Source organism: Bos taurus, chromosome 1 (genome assembly GCF_002263795.3).
Source record: "Bos taurus isolate L1 Dominette 01449 registration number 42190680 breed Hereford chromosome 1, ARS-UCD2.0, whole genome shotgun sequence".
Taxonomy (NCBI): domain Eukaryota; kingdom Metazoa; phylum Chordata; class Mammalia; order Artiodactyla; family Bovidae; genus Bos; species Bos taurus.
Genome location: NC_037328.1, coordinates 140,122,832 through 140,140,304, shown reverse-complemented (window position 1 = coordinate 140,140,304; position 17,473 = coordinate 140,122,832). Strand labels below are relative to the sequence as shown.

The 17,473-nt window shown below is 45.7% G+C and overlaps 1 protein-coding gene across 1 annotated transcript in view; it reads left to right on the top strand.

Moving 5' to 3' along the window:
• Positions 1–8,282, top strand: part of DSCAM (DS cell adhesion molecule) — a 690,454-nt gene extending 682,172 nt beyond the window's left edge. The window contains exon 33 of the mRNA XM_059889928.1: positions 7,273–8,282. Coding sequence (XP_059745911.1) covers positions 7,273–7,625 — 353 coding nt within the window. The 3' untranslated portion in view covers positions 7,626–8,282. The remainder of the gene's footprint in view (positions 1–7,272) is intronic.
• Positions 8,283–17,473: the final 9,191 nt, after the last annotated feature.

The following is a 17,473-nucleotide window of genomic DNA, read 5'->3' as shown; positions in this document are numbered from 1 at the left end:
AAGTGGAGAGGTGGTCAGAGGAGAGCCAAGAGGGGAAGTTATAACCAAAGAAGTGAATGTGAACCTCAAGGTCCTGGTTTCCTGGAATCTCCCCCAACCCAGGCTGGGCAACACGGGTCTTTGGGTGCCCACTGGGCAGACCCTGCTTCCCCAGGGAGCAGGGGACCAGGGACAAGTGACTCTGGCTTGGCCTCAGCAGAGAAAGATGGGTGACAGGACAGCCCACCGAAGGCACACCTTGGGGACAGTGGAAACCACAAGCATGTTGGCTGCTGTTACTGACCGTTAAAGAGAAAGCCCCTCCTGTCTTTGGTGGAAGGGGCAGAGCCTGTCCCACATGGCAGAAATGTTCAGAGAGGCATCCTGTGAGGCCCCCAGCCCATCCCAGCTGGGAATACCCTCTGTGTTTGGACCCTGTGACCTCTAACAAATTGCGGCAGGCTAGGTGGCTCAGAAGGACAGACATGTACTCTCTCACAGTTCTGGAGGCCAGAAGGCTGAGATCAAGGTGTCAGTGGGGTTGTACTCCCTCAGGAATTTCAGGGAATAATCTGTTCCTTGTCTCTTCTGGCTTTTGGAGGCTCCAGGTGTTCTTCTGCTCATGGTCCCATCAGTCCAATCGCTGCCTTCTCCCCTTTTTGTCCCTCAGATTCTCCTCTATTTCCGTTTTTTTTTTTTTTAATAGGGACACATGTTTTTGGACTAGGGCTACCCAGGGAGCGCTAGTGGTAAAGAACCCACCTGCCAATGCACGAGACCTAAGAGATGCAGGTTTGATCCCTGAGTCAGGAAGATCCCCTGGAGGAAGGCACAGCAACCCACTCCAGTATTCTTGCCTGGGAAATCCCATGGACAGAGGAGCCTTGTGGGCTACAGTCCAGGGAGCCACGGCTGAAGCAGCTGAGCGTGCATGCAGATATGTAGTTGGATTTAGGGCCCACCTTAAATTCAGGTGATCTCATCTCAAGATCCTTTACTGAATTGCAACAAAATCCTTTCTCCAAATCGGGTCACATTCCTGGATGCTGAGGGTTGGCATATGGACCTGTCTTTGGGGGGACATTAATCAACCCACAAAAGACAGAAACTAAAGTAAAAGAAGAGTTCTCGATTCGTTCACATGGCTGATTTCCAGCCCCGTAACTTCAGACTCTCTGGAAAGAGAGACATATGACAGTAAAACTTTCACCTGTATTATCTCATTAAACCCTCCTTCCAGCACTCTATGGTGGATTCAGCTCTTATTCCTGTTTTATGAATAAGAAAACTGAGCCCAGACTTAAGTCTATCAGATTAAATGCAGACAGTGTCATTCAGGAGCTTTCCAGGTGGCTCTAATGGTAAAGAACCTGCCTGCAATGCAGGAGACTGGGATTCGATCCCTGGGTGGTTGGTAGCTCTAGTGGTATCAATACAGGAGATGTAAGAGATACAGGTTCAATTTCTGGGTGGGGAAGATCCCCTGGAGAAGGAAATGGCAACCCAATCCAGTATTCTTGCCTGCAGAATCCCACGGACAGAGGAGCCTGGCGGGCTACAGTCCCTCACAAAGAGTTGGACGTGACTGAGCAACTGAGCACCATGTTATCCAGACTTTCACCCTTAATCACCAGCATTAGAAACGTCATTAACCCACTCCAGTGTTCTTGCCTGGAGAATCCCGGGGACGGGGGAGCATGGTGGGCTGCCGTCTGTGGGGTCGCACAGAGTCGGACATGACTGAAGTGGCTTGGCTTGGCAGAAACATCATTTAGTTCCTCCCACGAGAAACAGGTGGATGGAGAGCCGGGGATCAAGGAAAGCAGCTGTGTGGGTGTCTAGATTGTCAGGACGGTTTCACGTTCTGCTTCTCTCTAAGTGCTTGGTTGTCCATGCATCTGTAGATATGTGCAGAACCTAAGAGATGGACGGACGATTAGAAAATCCAGTTTCATAACTGGTGCTGGGATTAGACCCTGGAGAAGGGAATGGCAACCCACTCCAGTACTCTTGCCTGGGAAATCCCATGGTCAGAGGAGCTTGGCAAACTACAGTCCAGGGGGTCCCAAAAGAGTCGGACATGCCTAATGAGTAAACAACAAACAACTGGGGCTAGCACAAAGGGTGGGGTTTTAATGGCGATAAAGCATCTTTAATAAACAGCACTCCCCACGATCACTCTGGTGCTTTCTTCCGCATCAGTGCATGAATTATTAAGAGAGCTCATTTGCAGCATTCACACAGTTGAAAGAGCTACTTTACGTGCTAATCAGAAAACACATACTGTCGAAAGGAGCTAATGAGAGCATCATACAACTTAATCAAGCTTTTGCCTGAAAAACTGGATCTTTCAGAGATATTGACTATTCAGAGATGCTTGGCAGGCCTGTAAGAAGCCAACACAGAAGCCCTTGTACATAAAGACGTGGTGTTGAGCTGTTTTCATTATGAAGGGTTTCCAGTTCTCACCATGCTTTTCCAACTACCTTGTTCATTCCATCTAAAGTGGGAACCTCTGCAGGCAGGGGGCAGGTATCAAGGGCTTTGTCTTTTGATTTCAGACACATTTGTTCCACATAATCAAGCTCGTGAGCATCCCGCAATCCGGCTGGGACTAAGATGCTAATACTTTTTAGGGATTTAATAAGCCCTGTTCATTCAGTGGGGAGTTGCTGAGATGGAGACCCATTCCTGAATCTGTGACAACGCACTGCAAATATGCCAAGTACTCGAGATTCAGTTGGGTCACAGAAACAGCGTAAGGCTCTCTTGACCTACATTTTAAAAGAAACATGGAGGTAAATGCCTTCCACAATTTCTCAGCATTTGAACAAAATGTTTTTAAAATAACATTAGTTATGTAAATAAATGAAAGAGCCAATTAAATCCAATGTGTTTATTGGACTCCTGGAATGAAGACAGATGATCACTTTCAGGAAATTGGGTATATTAAAATTTCAAAATTAGTTTATTAGGGTATGTTGATTCACATGCAAAAAAAATATTCTTCATGCTACAAAGGAATTGTTCCAGTTTTTTTTTTTAAGGACATAAAATATAAAAGCTCAGTTAATGCCTTCATGATATTTGTTTGCAAATAATTAGCCCACAATAGAAAAGGTTGAATAATACATCCACAACCATAAAAGAAGACAGAATTTTCAATATCACCATCAAAAAAGGCACTAGGGGCATATGGTTTTATTTTTTTTTTCTTAATTCAATAGTTTTATTTTTCAGGACTAAAGCTGATACACAGCTAGATATATCTTAAACATTAGGGTCTGTAACAGTAAAATTCATGCCACCATTTTTTCTAAGTCAAAGTCCAGATACATCAAGTCACCAAAACCCATTTCACAAGAATGCCAAATTACATCATTTCTTTCTCTAAGAGTGTCGTGGACAATTTATTGTCAAGAATTTATTATTGGGCTTTCCTTTGATCCAGTTCACTCTATGAAGCTAGAACTGAATTAAAAGTACCTTGACTTCAGTGAGCCAAAACCAAGGTGTCCTGGGGCTGTCTTAGTGGAATACAGGCTAAAAATATTAATGAGATCATATATAATTACTCACTGTCACTTCATGAGATCCTGAAAAAGCCAATGGGAAAATGTTAAGTGGATTCTTGCTTCAAAAATACCAAATAACATGACAGTGTAATGCAAGGACTCAGAAATCAACTTGGTAGATTTCCCAGAAATAAGGTCATCATGTCTCTTATCCTGGGGGAAAAAATCTTAAGAAAAGCCAAAGCATTTTGAAAATCCTTATGCTCATTTATACTGTGCAAAATGAATTTTCCAGTAATTTTGCAGCCTGTCTTGCTTTTGTTTCTAGTTCTCCTAACCATTGAGCACTCTCTCCCTGCTGTTTAAATGGTTATTCTCTTTCAGTGAGTAAACCTCAATTTCAAAGATTCTGGGATTTACGTGTGTGGGTGTGGGTGTGTGTGGAGGGGTGGAGGCAGGTTGAGAATGTGTGCTCAGTCTTGTTTGACTCTGTGGACTGTAGCCCACCAGGCTCCTCTGGGGTTTAAGTCACTGTCTAACTGCATACACTTCACTTCTTTGTCAGTACCACCACCAGCTCACAGCAGTCCTGCCACACACAGGAGGCTCCAAACAAGGGGTTGGCTGAGGAAGGCATGGAAAGATGGGAATATTTTGAAGCAAAAGAAACAAGAATTGCCAATTATTTTCAATTCAGAAAGTTAAGGAATGACTTATGCCTTAGATACGTTACTAAGATCTCCCCTGCGGTGTCCCCAACCACATCAAACTCAGCAAGTCTGAAACAAAACCCACAGTCTTTTCCCACCAAAATGTGATTTTTCTCCTAGACAGTTTTTGTGCGATGAATGAATGGTCCTGCTGTCTGCCCAGGTTTCCTGATCTTGACACTTGGAAGAGAGTCATCCCTGACTCTTCCTCCTTTTTCACCTGTCCCACCTGTGGTCATTTCCAGAGCCCTCTCCTTGAGCCTCCTCCACATTTCACAATCTCGTTCACTCTCATTTCCCTTTGGTGCTCAGCCCACCATCATGGCTCCCTCACCTGCACATTCTCCCACCTGGTCTCTGAGCTCCAGGACTGCCTGCCCCCAGGCCATTTTCTAACCAGAGTTGCTCACCAGGTATGCCATGAAGGAGTTACAGGTGAGCCTCTTGCCCCTAGTGTGGCCAGGGAAAGCCCACTGCACTCATCCCAGTGTGTTGCACAAATATACCTTGTCTGTTTGCTTCTCAAAGTGAGAACAATTGGAAGTGCTAGGCTACACAATGAACACTGTTCCTAAACTGCCTGCAGATCAGATCCAGGCTTCAGTCCAGCTCAAGCCTAGAGGATGTAGTTTGCAAAGCGCATCTAGTGACTGGGCTGAAACCGTTCTCATGCATTTAGGAAACCTACAAGATATATTAAAGACTTGAACCAGGGTCCTAAAGATAGGACCAAAAATGAGTCAACAGATAGAAGTAGAATTAATTTCAAGTAGAATTAACCTGGGTAGGAGGTATCAATATCTGAGGTTTCAAGCATCAATTTCTGGTAAGATGAGAATGACATTTAAAACGATTGGGCACAAAGGAGAAAGTGGCCTTTGGAAATGAGTCTGGGAATAGGGGCTGGCCTTCATAAACTGGGTTTATAGGCTGTGGCATTTAAAATTCATAATGGACAGTCATGTGGAAATATTTAGCAAAGCATCTAAAATTCAAGTCTAGGGCTCAAAAGAGAGAGAGCAAAAGGAAAAGATGGATGTGAGAGCTATTCATAATGAGATTAGATGAGGGCTGAGCCCCAAAGAGAGGACTGAGCTCAGGCCACTGGAGAAACCCTGTACTTGAGGATGGATGGAGGACAGGGTCCAGGAAAGGATTGTCAAGTGTCAGTCCGAGGTGCAAGAAGAGCTCTGGGTAAGCACAGTGACATGGAAGCTGAGAGTTCTGAGAAAAGAAAGATCAACTGCATGAGGTGTTGTCAGTTCTATAGAAGGAAGAAGTGATAAGAGGTGCTAAGAAGCCATGGAACGTGACAATTAGAGGCACAGTCCAACTTTCAAAGAACAGTTGCTGTAGTTGATGGTGATGGTAGCTGTGCCAGTTCAGATTTTCCAAGAAGCAGATGCCAAGGCATATTATATATGCAAGGGATTTCAGGAGGCATTCTTGCAAAGAATAAAGAGATAAAAAAGAAGCAGTGTTACCAAGCTCAGGTTCAGCTTCCCACTGCTCAAGAATCCAATGCGAAGAGACAGATGTTGGCCAAAGAAAAGATAGCTTTACTGAGGAAGCTGGCAAACCTGGGGACAAGGTGGACTCATGTCCCAAAGAACCAAATTCCCAAACCCAGGTTATGCTCAGAAATTATACAGAAAAACAGGTCTACATGCTAAGGAGAGGATTTTGGATGCATAATCAGCTTGTGGACATTCTTCTGTGGTTGGTGGTGAGGTCACAGGAAATCAACATCATCAACCTTCTAACCGGTCAGGGATTTATGTGCTTGTGGTCAGTGTACAATTAACCTCTTCTACCTGATGGGGGTTTCAATATCTGCAAAACAGCTCAAAGGATACAGCTGAAAACATTATCTATAGCCCTTGAGAAAGAAGTAAAGGTCCTTTGCTTTGATTGATGGCTAAACTGTTATTATTTTGTCTTGCTTGACTGTGGTTATTTGTTTCTGCATTTTATTTCTCTGACTAAATTTATTCTTTGGAATTTGGGCAAGGCCATGGAAGCTAAAGTTTTTCTACAAATAAGAGGCAGGCAGAGGATATGGCCAGGGTATGTTGCAGTAAGGCCTCATAGTGTCCTGCTCAGTTACAGCAGAAGCAGGCAAAGAAAGTCCACAGACTAAGATGTGGGTGTGACACCTGTGAGAGGAGAAGGGGAATGAGGAGGTGGGCAGGGAGAGTCTCAGCTGCAGCCAGGCAATGGGGAAGCCCTGAGCAAACCTCTCACTGGGAAACCCCAAATCAACAGGATTAGTCATCAAGAGAACCTGTGGTCTCAGGCAGTGCTGGAAGCAGTCCAGAAGGAGACCTCAGTGTCTAGCGAGGGGGGAGAAGTTGGATTCTGCAGTTGGATTCTCCCTGCAGCAGGTTCTCTTGAAGAGGGTTGTTTCCCTAGCACCATAGAAGCCAAAATGAGTGGTCCTGAGAAGGAAGTAGAAACCTTGATACTCACTCTAAGCTGTTTTCCTCTCTCTACATGGCACTGACTGAAACAGAAAGACACAAGCATTTTAGCAGGCAGGCAAAGCCTGGTAAGGAGGCCATGTACTCTGGGATTTCCACCAAAAGCAATCGTAGAAACCAGTAGCTAAACGATGGCCAAGGTCACATAATTCCATGGAGGTGCTGAGACACCATCATTCTTTGCTCAGCAGCCCTGCCTCCCTCTTCAAGCCCCGCACTCTCCTAAGCACTGCCCACTGTATCCAGGGTTTGGCCTGTCACCATTTATATCCAGCATACACTGCTACCTTTAGCCTAAGTTTTTCTTTCAAAGTACCTTGAGATCTCTGTTTCTCTGGTTAAGTACGACTTTTACGGCTAAAGTCAACAAGCTGTACAAAAGCCAGCTCTCCTTGTGTCTGGTAGGGGGTGGGGGGGTGAAGATGATGCCTTTGTAGGAATTCTGACCAAGGGTCTTGGGAAAGGCACCCAGAGGGCGTGGTGACAGTCACCTCTAAACCCTGAGTGGCCCATCACATATGCACAGGGTCACCAGGCATCTATAGACCAAGTTGAAGAGCCCACCTAATCCTCTGCATTTCCTTCCAGGTGACCTCATCCACTTGCCTCCATACCTTCGAATGGACTTCTTATTGAACCGAAGTGGTCCAGGCACAAGCAGGGACCCGAGCTTAGGGCAGGCATGCTTGGAGCCCCAGAAAAGTCGGACCCTGAAACGCCCCCCAGTCCTTGAGCCCATCCCCATGGAGGCAGCCTCCTCCACGGCCTCCACGAGGGAGGGACAGCAGTGGCAGCAGGGGGCTGTGGCCACATTACCTCAGCGCGAGGGGGCAGAGCTGGGACAGGCAGCCAAGATGAGCAGCTCCCAGGAATCGCTGCTGGACTCACGGGGCCATTTGAAAGGCAACAATCCCTATGCCAAATCCTACACCCTGGTATAACCAACGGCATGACTGGACAGCGGTTGTAAATACGGTTTAACAAAGTCAATCAAAGCTACCTTTTTTTTTACGGAATTCCAATATTTATAATGAAAGAAAATTGCCAAAATATATTAAAAAAAAAAAGAAAGAGAGAGAAAATGCTGAAAAAAAAAAAAACCACAGACAGTGCAAAGACTCTCCTGCTTTTTTTCTGTCTGAGTGTGAGATCCATCTGTCTGGGCATCTGATTTTTTGGGAAAGAAGTCCAGTTTTATGATCTTCACGGGCTATTGCATTTTTACTGATTTTCTACAAAGTGCATGGGGGACTCATTCAACCTTCTGACCGGAAGTTCTATCACACAAGATTCAAAAGGAAAAAAAAAAAACAAAACAAAACAGGAAAAAAAAATTAACCCTCTTTGTGAATTTAAAAGGAACCTTGATTTGGGGGCTGGGGAAACGTTCGTCATGTTTGCACATCTTTCTTTCGCATTAGAAACTGGGTCCCCGATTTGACCTCCTTCTGTTGTTACTTAGAATGAGTACCGTCAGTGAAGGGGTGGGGGGAATCAATTTGTTTTGGTTTTCTTTTTGGTTTATTTTTTTTTAATTTAATGAGACACTCTTTGCATTTTGTCTAAGCAAAATAAAAAAGAAAGGTGGTCTGCCTTTATTTCGATGTCTGATTCTCTTGTCTCCTACTGATCGCTGGATCCTCCTTCCTAGGGAGGCTTGAGTTTACAAACACCAGGCTGGACTCAGAACCCAATTTAATAAACTAGAGTGGATTCCAAGACTCTGATCTCTGCAGGACAGTGGGGAAGAACACAGAAGATGCAGTGAGTCTGAGTACTCATGAGAGGCTGGCCAGGTATTCTGAGCACCCTCACATGCTCTGCTCCCTACCTTCCAATGATACTTGGCCCTTCAGTTTGGACCAGGGATCAACAAACTATGACCTGCAGGACAAATCCAGCCCACTGCTGTTTTTACAAATAGAGTTTTATTGGAAGACAATCATTCACACTGCTTCCATTTTGTCTATGGATGTTTCATGCCATGATAGCAGAGTTGAACAGTTACAACAGAGATGGTATGGCCTGCAAAGCTGGAACTGTTCACCACCTGACTGCTTATAGGAAAAGTTTGCAGACCCTCACTCTGGAGTCCCACGGTTGGTCCCAGCTCGCTGGAGGAAGGAATATTGGAGCAGGAGGGGGCCAACCCTCAGGGACCTGTCCTGTCACCAGCATGACCAGTATCTAATTGTGCAGTAGAACATCTTAGTGTCTGTTCCTCTAACTCTCTCCTCTGCACCCAGAGAAAACAAGTCCAAGAGTAAGTGGTGCTCTGCTGAAATCTAACTCTTTTCCTTCCTCTCAGTTTAAATTATTTACCTCGTGGTTCATCCTAACAGAACACATACTCTTAAATAGTATGAGCCATTTTCTTCTTATAGTACACTTTAGAAAGAACCCCCAACACACACATTCCCCACTCCGGATTCTCTTAGGTCTCATGTCAGAGGTTAGGCATTGACCAGAAAACTTGGTCAAATGCTGGTGACTGCTCAGTTGCCCAGGTAGCAGACTGCACAAATACCTTCCCTCCCTTTATAGTCTCTACAGGCTCCCCTAAAGCCACCAACCTAGGCTGGTGCCAGCCATTGCCATCTGGGAACATGTTCAGGAATTTCTTTCCTGTTGTCCCTCCCTCTGTCCTTCCATTCCTCCCTTCCTTCCTTCACTCCTTCTTTTCCATCATTCCTTCCTTCTACTTATTTTCCAGGCAGGCCCATTTGCCTACGTAGATTCAGTGACACTGAGCATCTGCAGAGCAGGTCAAGGACCATGCCAGGACCACCTGCTGGTCCTGATATTAAGTGACTCCCTGGATATGAATTGTTTTATTCTTGCTGTGGCTTCAGACTTTAATCCGTGTTGACAGCTTATTGTTTTCATCCTCACAGGCTCTCACAGACTGCTTTCTTTTATACAAAGAAATGAAATGTTACTTTCTGGGAAGAAAAAATTAAAGTTCTATCTTTCATCAACCTAAAACTTAACTATATTCCCCCAAACTTAGAAATTTGCCTTTTAAAAAAAAAATTAATCTCAAATTGTGGAAAAATAAAAAGTTTCACACCACGTCTGTCTCTGGAATGGATTGTTTTCAATAATACTGCCTTGAAAATGCTCATTAAAATGAGTGGAAAATGTTCATTAAAATAAGTCCAGCACATAAGCACTGTATCAAAAAGTAGTCCACCCTATCCCTCAGGTAGAGGCTTGGTTTTTTGTTTGTTTGTTTGTTTGTTTTTAATGTTTATTAGAGTATAGTTGTTTTACAATGCTCTGGTAGTTTCTGCTCTATAGCAAAGTGAATCAGCTATATGTATATATGCATCCCCTCTTTTTTTGGATTTCCTTCCCATTTAGGTCACCACAAAGCATTGAATAGAGTGTGCTATACAGTAGGTTATCATCAGTTATCTATTTTATGTGTAGTAGTGTATATGACGGAGAAGGCAATGTACTCCACTCCAGTACTCTGCTGGAAAATCCCATGGATGGAGGAGCCTGGTAGGCTGCAGTCCATGGGGTTGCTAAGAGTCGGACACGACTGGGCGACTTCACTTTCACTTTTTACTTTCACGCATTGGAGGAGGAAATGGCAACCCACTCCAGTATTCTTGCCTGGAGAATCCCAGGGACGGTGGGGCCTGGTGGGCTGCCGTCTATGGGGTCGCACAGAGTCGGACAGGACTGAAGCGACTTAGCAGCAGCAGCAGCAGTGTATATGAGGCCTGGTATCAATATCTACACAGAGATCCAGCTTAAAGGGGTCTCGGTGCATTGTCCATTACTGAGAGTAATGATCATTTTCCTCTGGACCTCTGCCCATCTCTAATCTATAATGCCTTCCTGAGGTCATCTTTATTAGCCTAAAAATCTTAAACTTTGTCATGTCTGACTCTTTATGACCCCATGGACTGTAGCCCACCAGGCTCCTCTGCCCATGGGATTGTCCACGCAAGAATACTGGAGTGGGTTGCCATTTCCTTCTCCAGGGGATCTTCCTGACCCAGGGATTGAACCCAGGTCTCCGGCACTGCAGGCAGATTCTTTACCACTGAGTCACTAGGGAAGCCCTCTATCCTCTCTATCCATCTCTTTATCATCTTCAACTGCCTCCATCATTTGCTTATTTACCATGGTTACTATTCATTACTCCTGTCCTGTCCCGCTGGAGTGTCAACTCCACAAGGTCAGAACTCTTTCTTCTGTTCATTGTGTCCCCAGTTCTTAACACAGAAGAAGCTGGCCCACGGTAGGCATCCTAAAAATATTTGTTGAATTGGAAAAAAATGATTGGGGTTTCATAAACTCAGGGTTCCTCAGCTGTGACACAAAACCCCTGGGTGCACAGGGTCCACCCTGCTGCTCTGTGTCACCCCATGGGCCTGGCAGGATGGGGGAAGGGATAGCAGTGGGACTGATGGGGACATGGCACTCATGCCGACTTCTGGGTCATGAGGAACGTCACGCTGAGTGTCTTCCAGCATCCATGGAACCATGGAGGCCAGCTCATCACTTTTCAAGTATGGGGAAAGCTGAGCCTCTCTAAGGTTCTTGACACTAATCAGACCTGGACGGCACCACCCCCTCCTCCACTGTCTAGCAGGACCCCTTACAGCTTAGACTTCGGTTGTGATCCACTCACTCACGAGTCATTTTTATAGTTGGATGGTAACTTTTTTTCTTTCCTCTTTTCAATTTCTCACTTTTCAAAAAAAAAAAAGAAAGAAAAAAATTTGGGAAATTGTGACTTCAAGCACATGGCAAAGAGTGCCTGTTTCATCTCCCTAGACAAGCTTGACAAAGCCAGAGCACTCTTTGTGTCCCCAAAACTTCAAACCAGCTGTAGGGAGAAGAGGCAATGTTTATACCCTCTGGCAACACGCCTCCCCAGAGAGGGCTGTGCTCTACCTCAAAGAGATAGCCCTTCCTCTAGAAGAAAACAATTGGGACGTACATTCATGTGTGTGTCAGAGAAGATGATCAGAAGGGGCCGGGGCCAGGGGCTGGACCACTGTCTGGGTGGGTACCAGATCTGCCCAGGTATCATGATCAGAGGGGAAGCAGCATTTCCAACCATGCTGTGTGTGTGTGTCGGGGTTCTGCTCTCAACATGTTATTCAGTTTTTGCCTCAATTTCTCATCTTCTGAGGTTTCCCTAAGGGCTCAGTGCCGCCCAAAGTAGAGGGGACCTGGTCTTGCCCCTCTATGGAAAAATACTTAATCAGTCTATGAAAAAGATGCTTCCTGTTCCTAGATATGAAATTACAAGTATCACATAAGGTTGTGACTGCTGAGTCACTGCTGAGCTGAAGAAGTGATGGCTCTGTGCTGATCCTGCATCCAGCCCCCAGAGAGGTGAAAAATGAGGACCCTTACCCTGAGCAAGAATACAACCACTGTGCTCACACTTGGCACTGCACACATCAAACTCACCCTGTATACCATACCAACAACCTCCAGCATCTGTCTCCCTATCCAAGATGAGAGGTTGCTCTGCTACTGTCCAGGAAAGTGACTTGGTGACAATCCCAAGAGATGCTCTCTGCTCTTGCAAAGCCAAGGACAAGCCAGGTAAAGATGGATACGTCCGAAATGATTGTATTTCAATGACATGTTAGCCCAGTACTGTACCTTTTCTTCCGGTGGCTTAGCTGCCTGACAAGAGAACATGCTGCTGCACAGAAACTACTCATCTTCTCTTTTAAGCTCTTTTCTCATCTTCACCTTGGTGGATCTTAGAGGAAGACATTCAGCATGGGGCAAGAGTTAACCATCACCATCAGGTTGCTGACGTTTCCTTTAGGAATAGGAATCTTTTGTATCAAGCTAAGAGTAATGAAGATGCTTCCAACAATGTCTCTGAGAGCCCCCAGGAAGAGGACTTTCTCATGGCTTGAAGCCAACTGGAAAACCCTCCAGAGTTCATCCATGTCAAAGACTGTTCTCAAGATATACTTGTCTGCCAGCCTCATGTACCATTATGCCTGATATGGTAACCTGTGTTTGTTTAATTATGTCAAATCATAAGAGGATTTAGGGTCGACAAGGCACATGATTTAACAGCAAGAACACTGCCTTGACAGGTTTGTCTCTGACACTAACCCTTCTGGGAACTCACTGGGAGATCTCGTGCTTGACCATCTGGTGCTTGATCATCTGGTAGACTTGATTGGACCAGAAGATCCCTCAAGCCCTTCTGGTTCAGCAACCAGATAATCATTTCGATGTCAACCTCATAGCTGAGCTCCTCAGAAATGTGTGTGAGGGTAAGGGCTGCAGCTCATGCACTTTTTTGTACCCCTTTAGAGGTGTCAGAGAAAAATGGTAAATGTTTTTTAATGATGCTTATGAAGTGGATGTAGGTGTGCAGATGTATCATAGAATGTAAAAAAAAAAAAAAAAAAAAAAGATGCTCTAAATGTCCGTGTTCCCAGGTTGTTGTTGTTCAATCTTGCCCAGCATCAGGGTCTTCACACCAGGTGGCCGAAGTATTGGAGCTTCAGCTTCACCATCAGTCTTTCCAATGAATATTCAAGATTGATTTCCTTTAGGATTGACTGGTTTGATCTCCTTGCAGTCCAAGGGACTCTCAAGAGTCTTCTCCAGAATCGCAGTTTGAAAGCATCAATTCTTTGGCACTCAGCCTTCTTTATAGTTCAATTCTCACATCCATACATGACTACTGGAAAACCCATACCTTGACTATATGCACCTTTGTTGGCAAAGAAATATCTTTGCTTTTTAATACACTGTCTAATTTTGTTGTTGAACCCAGGTACAGGACAGATGTTAAGCTTTTTAAATTCAGCTTATTGTGTTTGGGGGCTTTATCTTCAGGGAAGGGGAAAGTGAAGAAACAATCCAGTTATTTGAAGATTTCAAAGTCACAGAGACCTCACTGCATGCTGCATAAAATCTCACTTTCTGATGTTGAAAAGACCAACCTTCCCTCAGGCCCTTCTAAATAAAAGCTTCTCTTTACAAACATCCTGATCAGCGATTTCTAAATTTGTGCTGGTGACCCTTGTGAGAGTCAGTAGTAAAGTGATTTTTGTCATTGTTGCCATCGTGGGGAAAAAGGCTGATGGACTGTCTTTGGTGAGCTGGCAGCAGTCATTCCATCCTCCAGGCCACTGCTGCTGCTGCTAAGTCACTTCAGTCATGTCTGACTCTCTGCAACCCCCTGGACCACAGCCTATCAGGTTCCTCCATCCATGGGATTTTCTAGGCAAGGGTACTGGAGCGGGGTGACATTGCCTTCTCCACCCCAGGCCGCTGGCCCTCCTTAATACCTGGACTGACAGGTACATCACACCCCACACCTGCAGACACTTGAGCCAAGGTGGAGCAGCTGAAGCTCCCGTAAGGCCAGTAGCTCTGACACTGACCCAGCACCCAGCTCTGCATGGAGCGGGTGAACCCTTCAGAATCGCCTCCAGACCCCAACCCATCTCTCACTCGCTCTCGGCAGGCAGACAACCAGGAAGCAGAGGCCGTGGAGGAGCTGTGACTTCCTTTTCCTGTGTGCAGCCCAAACTATTTACAAAAGCCTCACCCCCTCACTCATACTGGGTTGACCAAAAAATTCATTTCGGTTTTTCTGTAATATCTTAGGAAAACACTCAAATGAACTTTTTTTCAGACTCAATATTTCCTTTCATATTCATGTGCAAAAATTTTCAATTCTTTCCCATTGAGGAAAATGAAATCTCTCCTGCCTCCACTCATTGTAGACACCGCCCCCTCCCCCTCCCTCCACCAAATGCACATTTTGCAGATGCGTGCTCAAGCTCCCTCACCACCTTTTCCTCCCATCCCCTGAAGCTGCTCTCCTGGAGGACAGAGATGACTTTCTTGTGGCCAGATCCCTTGGACACTCGCCAGCCCTCATCCAGTCGACCTCTTCTGAAGCCTTGGAGAAATGGTCTTCTTCCCAGTTTCTGGTTCTTTGCCTCTTTGGGCGAATTCTTCTCAGTGACATTGGTAAAGTCCTCTTTCTCCAAATCTCCTTTTCAATGTGTCTATTCCCAGAGTTCCACCCTCACTCTTGTGCATTTATTTGTCATCTTGGGCAGTTTCAGTATCTCACCTGCCATCCCAAGCATGAGTTCTCACCTGTGGTCTGCTGATTCCTAAAGGCATGTTTTTTTCCAGCTGAACTTTTGTCCTGAGCATCGTCCATATCCACTGCTTGGATGTTCTGATGTCCCATGTGAACCTCAAGCTCCACCCACACGACACTGATGACCATGCATGACCCCACTGCTCCTAGCTCCCCTCCTGTCCAGTTCCTACCCTAACCCTAACACATGGCTCTACCAGCCCACCCACAATGCTTCCTCTCCCCACGCTCACTAAGCCTGTCTCTTATTGGCTCACACTTTCCCCTCAGCTTTCTATTCTCTCTCCTGCTCTAATTCAGAGCTTCCTTCGAGTTGCTGCAATGATGCCTGAACTTGGTCTTGGGATCCAGTAGTGAGCATTCTCCAACCTTCCCCTCTATGCCAGGGCCAAATGAGTTTTCCTACCATAAAGTTTTCATTGAGTTACTTATTGCTTAACATCTTTCAATGATTTTCATTCCCTTAAGTAAAAAGTTTGCACTCTTCAATTCGCCATGTAAGACTAGTGTTGATCTGGTTCCTGTCTAGACAGATGAGACTACTCTGTCATCTTCATCAACACCCCTTATTCACATCTCTCTCTCTCTCTCTCTCTCTCTCTCTGTCTATCTCTCTCTCTCTCTCTCACACACACACACAGTGTTTTCACCAGTCTTCAATATTTGCATTGACTTTTTTGCCCTCAGGACCTTGAACATGCCTGTTCCTCTATCTAGACCATCAAACATCCAACTCATAAATCTGAATAATCTTGCTTATATTTCTAAGCTCAGTTTAGAGGTCACCTCCAATGAGGTAATAGTCCTTCCTCCTTACACGCTTGAGGCCAGGAAGAGACTTGGGCTCCATGACCCTGGAAGTGCCCATCTTGGCCTCTGTCATGGCACCTCCCACTTTGACCTATAAGAATTTGCTTAGAATCGGCCTCTCCCTGAGGCTGTGAAATGTGAGAGTGCAGGAACCAGGTCTGTAATACAGACCTGTCTACACTTCACTCAGATATCCTCAGACTCCTTTTACTCAGTCCCCTCTTCCATCTCTTGACTTCAAGTGTCCATGCATGTGACCCTTTTGAGAAGAATTTCCTTTGGTTGCCAAAGCAACTTTGGCCACAAGTAAAGGGAGTTTATGTTCCAGGAGTGAAGCAGCCTTTAGCCAGCCCCTGACTGGTGTGTGCACACATGCTAAGTTGCTTCAGTCATGTCCAATGCACTGAGATTTATAGACTGTAGCCCACCAGGCTCCTATGTCCATGGTATTCTCCAGGCTAGAATGCTGGATTGGGTTGCCAAGCCCTCCTCCAAGGGATCTTAATCTTCCTAACTCAGGGATCAAACCTGCATTTCTCACATGTCCTGCATTAGCCGGCAGTTCTTTACTGCTAGTGCCACCTGGGAAGCCCAGGACTGGTGCCGTAGCATGGAATCCAAGCCCCCTCGCCCAACCGCAGGGCAACCACTCTGCTGAGCTTCACCTTATTGTCAATTTCTCTATGAGAGACAATTCTAAGCCATGAACTTTGCTTGAAGTTGTATCCTGTTGCCACCTGCCTTCCTTTTCACTGGCCTGGAGAAAGTAGCCGTTGTGAGCAGGATTAGCACACATCACTCTGCCTTTCCTGCTCCAGTGCCATGGCTCAGGCAACCTCTAAGAGCTCACAGAGTAACACATGTAGCAATGCGGGGTCCTACAGAACAAAATGCTGTCTAGACCCAAGAGACCCGCTTACAGCAAAGACTGTGTGACATTGGGCACCTGCTGATGGGAGCTACAGGGCCTGCTATACCCAGAATCTCCCAGATGCATGACAATGGCATCTTAAAGTTGCAGCTAAGATGCTGGATGGGAGGTGATACCTCATGAGGCTAGAGCCCTGTGCTTCAGGAGACAGCATGTGTTTAAAACCAACAGCCATTATACAATGCTAAGTCCCCAGTGGTAAGATAGTTGGACCCAGAAACAAAAGCGTAGGAGCAAGAGTGACTTCACTCACCATTCCCTCACCAATGACTCACAAAGAAACGTGTGATTTCATTCCCACAACTTTAGGTTAGGTGGGTCTAGTGACCCCAGGGAACAAGGAGGAAATGTTTCCACCAAGAGACACAGTGAAAGTCACATTAAACTGCAAGCAGCAGCTGTTTGTCCATCCATTCTGAATTCTTTCTGACCACAGATCAGGAGCACAGTGAAGGGGTTGGAAGAGTTGCTGGCAGGAATCAATTCCCTTTGTCATCACCAGGAGGCAGGTGTTCTACATAACAGGTATAGAAGGGAGCATGTTAGGTACCCACATGATTCCCTGGGGTATCTCTTGGTGTCCCTCACCCATTTTTAACAGTGCCTGAATCTGAGTGATAAAGAATCCCCCTGTCAATGCAGGAGACACAAAAGACATAGGTATTATCCCTGAATCAGAAAGATGCCCTGGAGGAGGAAATGGCAACCCACTCCAGTATTCTTGCCTAGAGAATCCCATGGACAGAGAAGCCTGGAGGGCTACGGTCCACGGGTGGCAAGGAGTCAGACATGACTATGCATGCGTGCACTGAGCCTACAACAAGCTAGTAATCAAGGGCTCCATCCACTCAGGGATGAGGGTCCTGGTGACCTCATCAAACAAGCAGCCTGGACCAGCAGGAAGGTGAAGGGAATCTAGA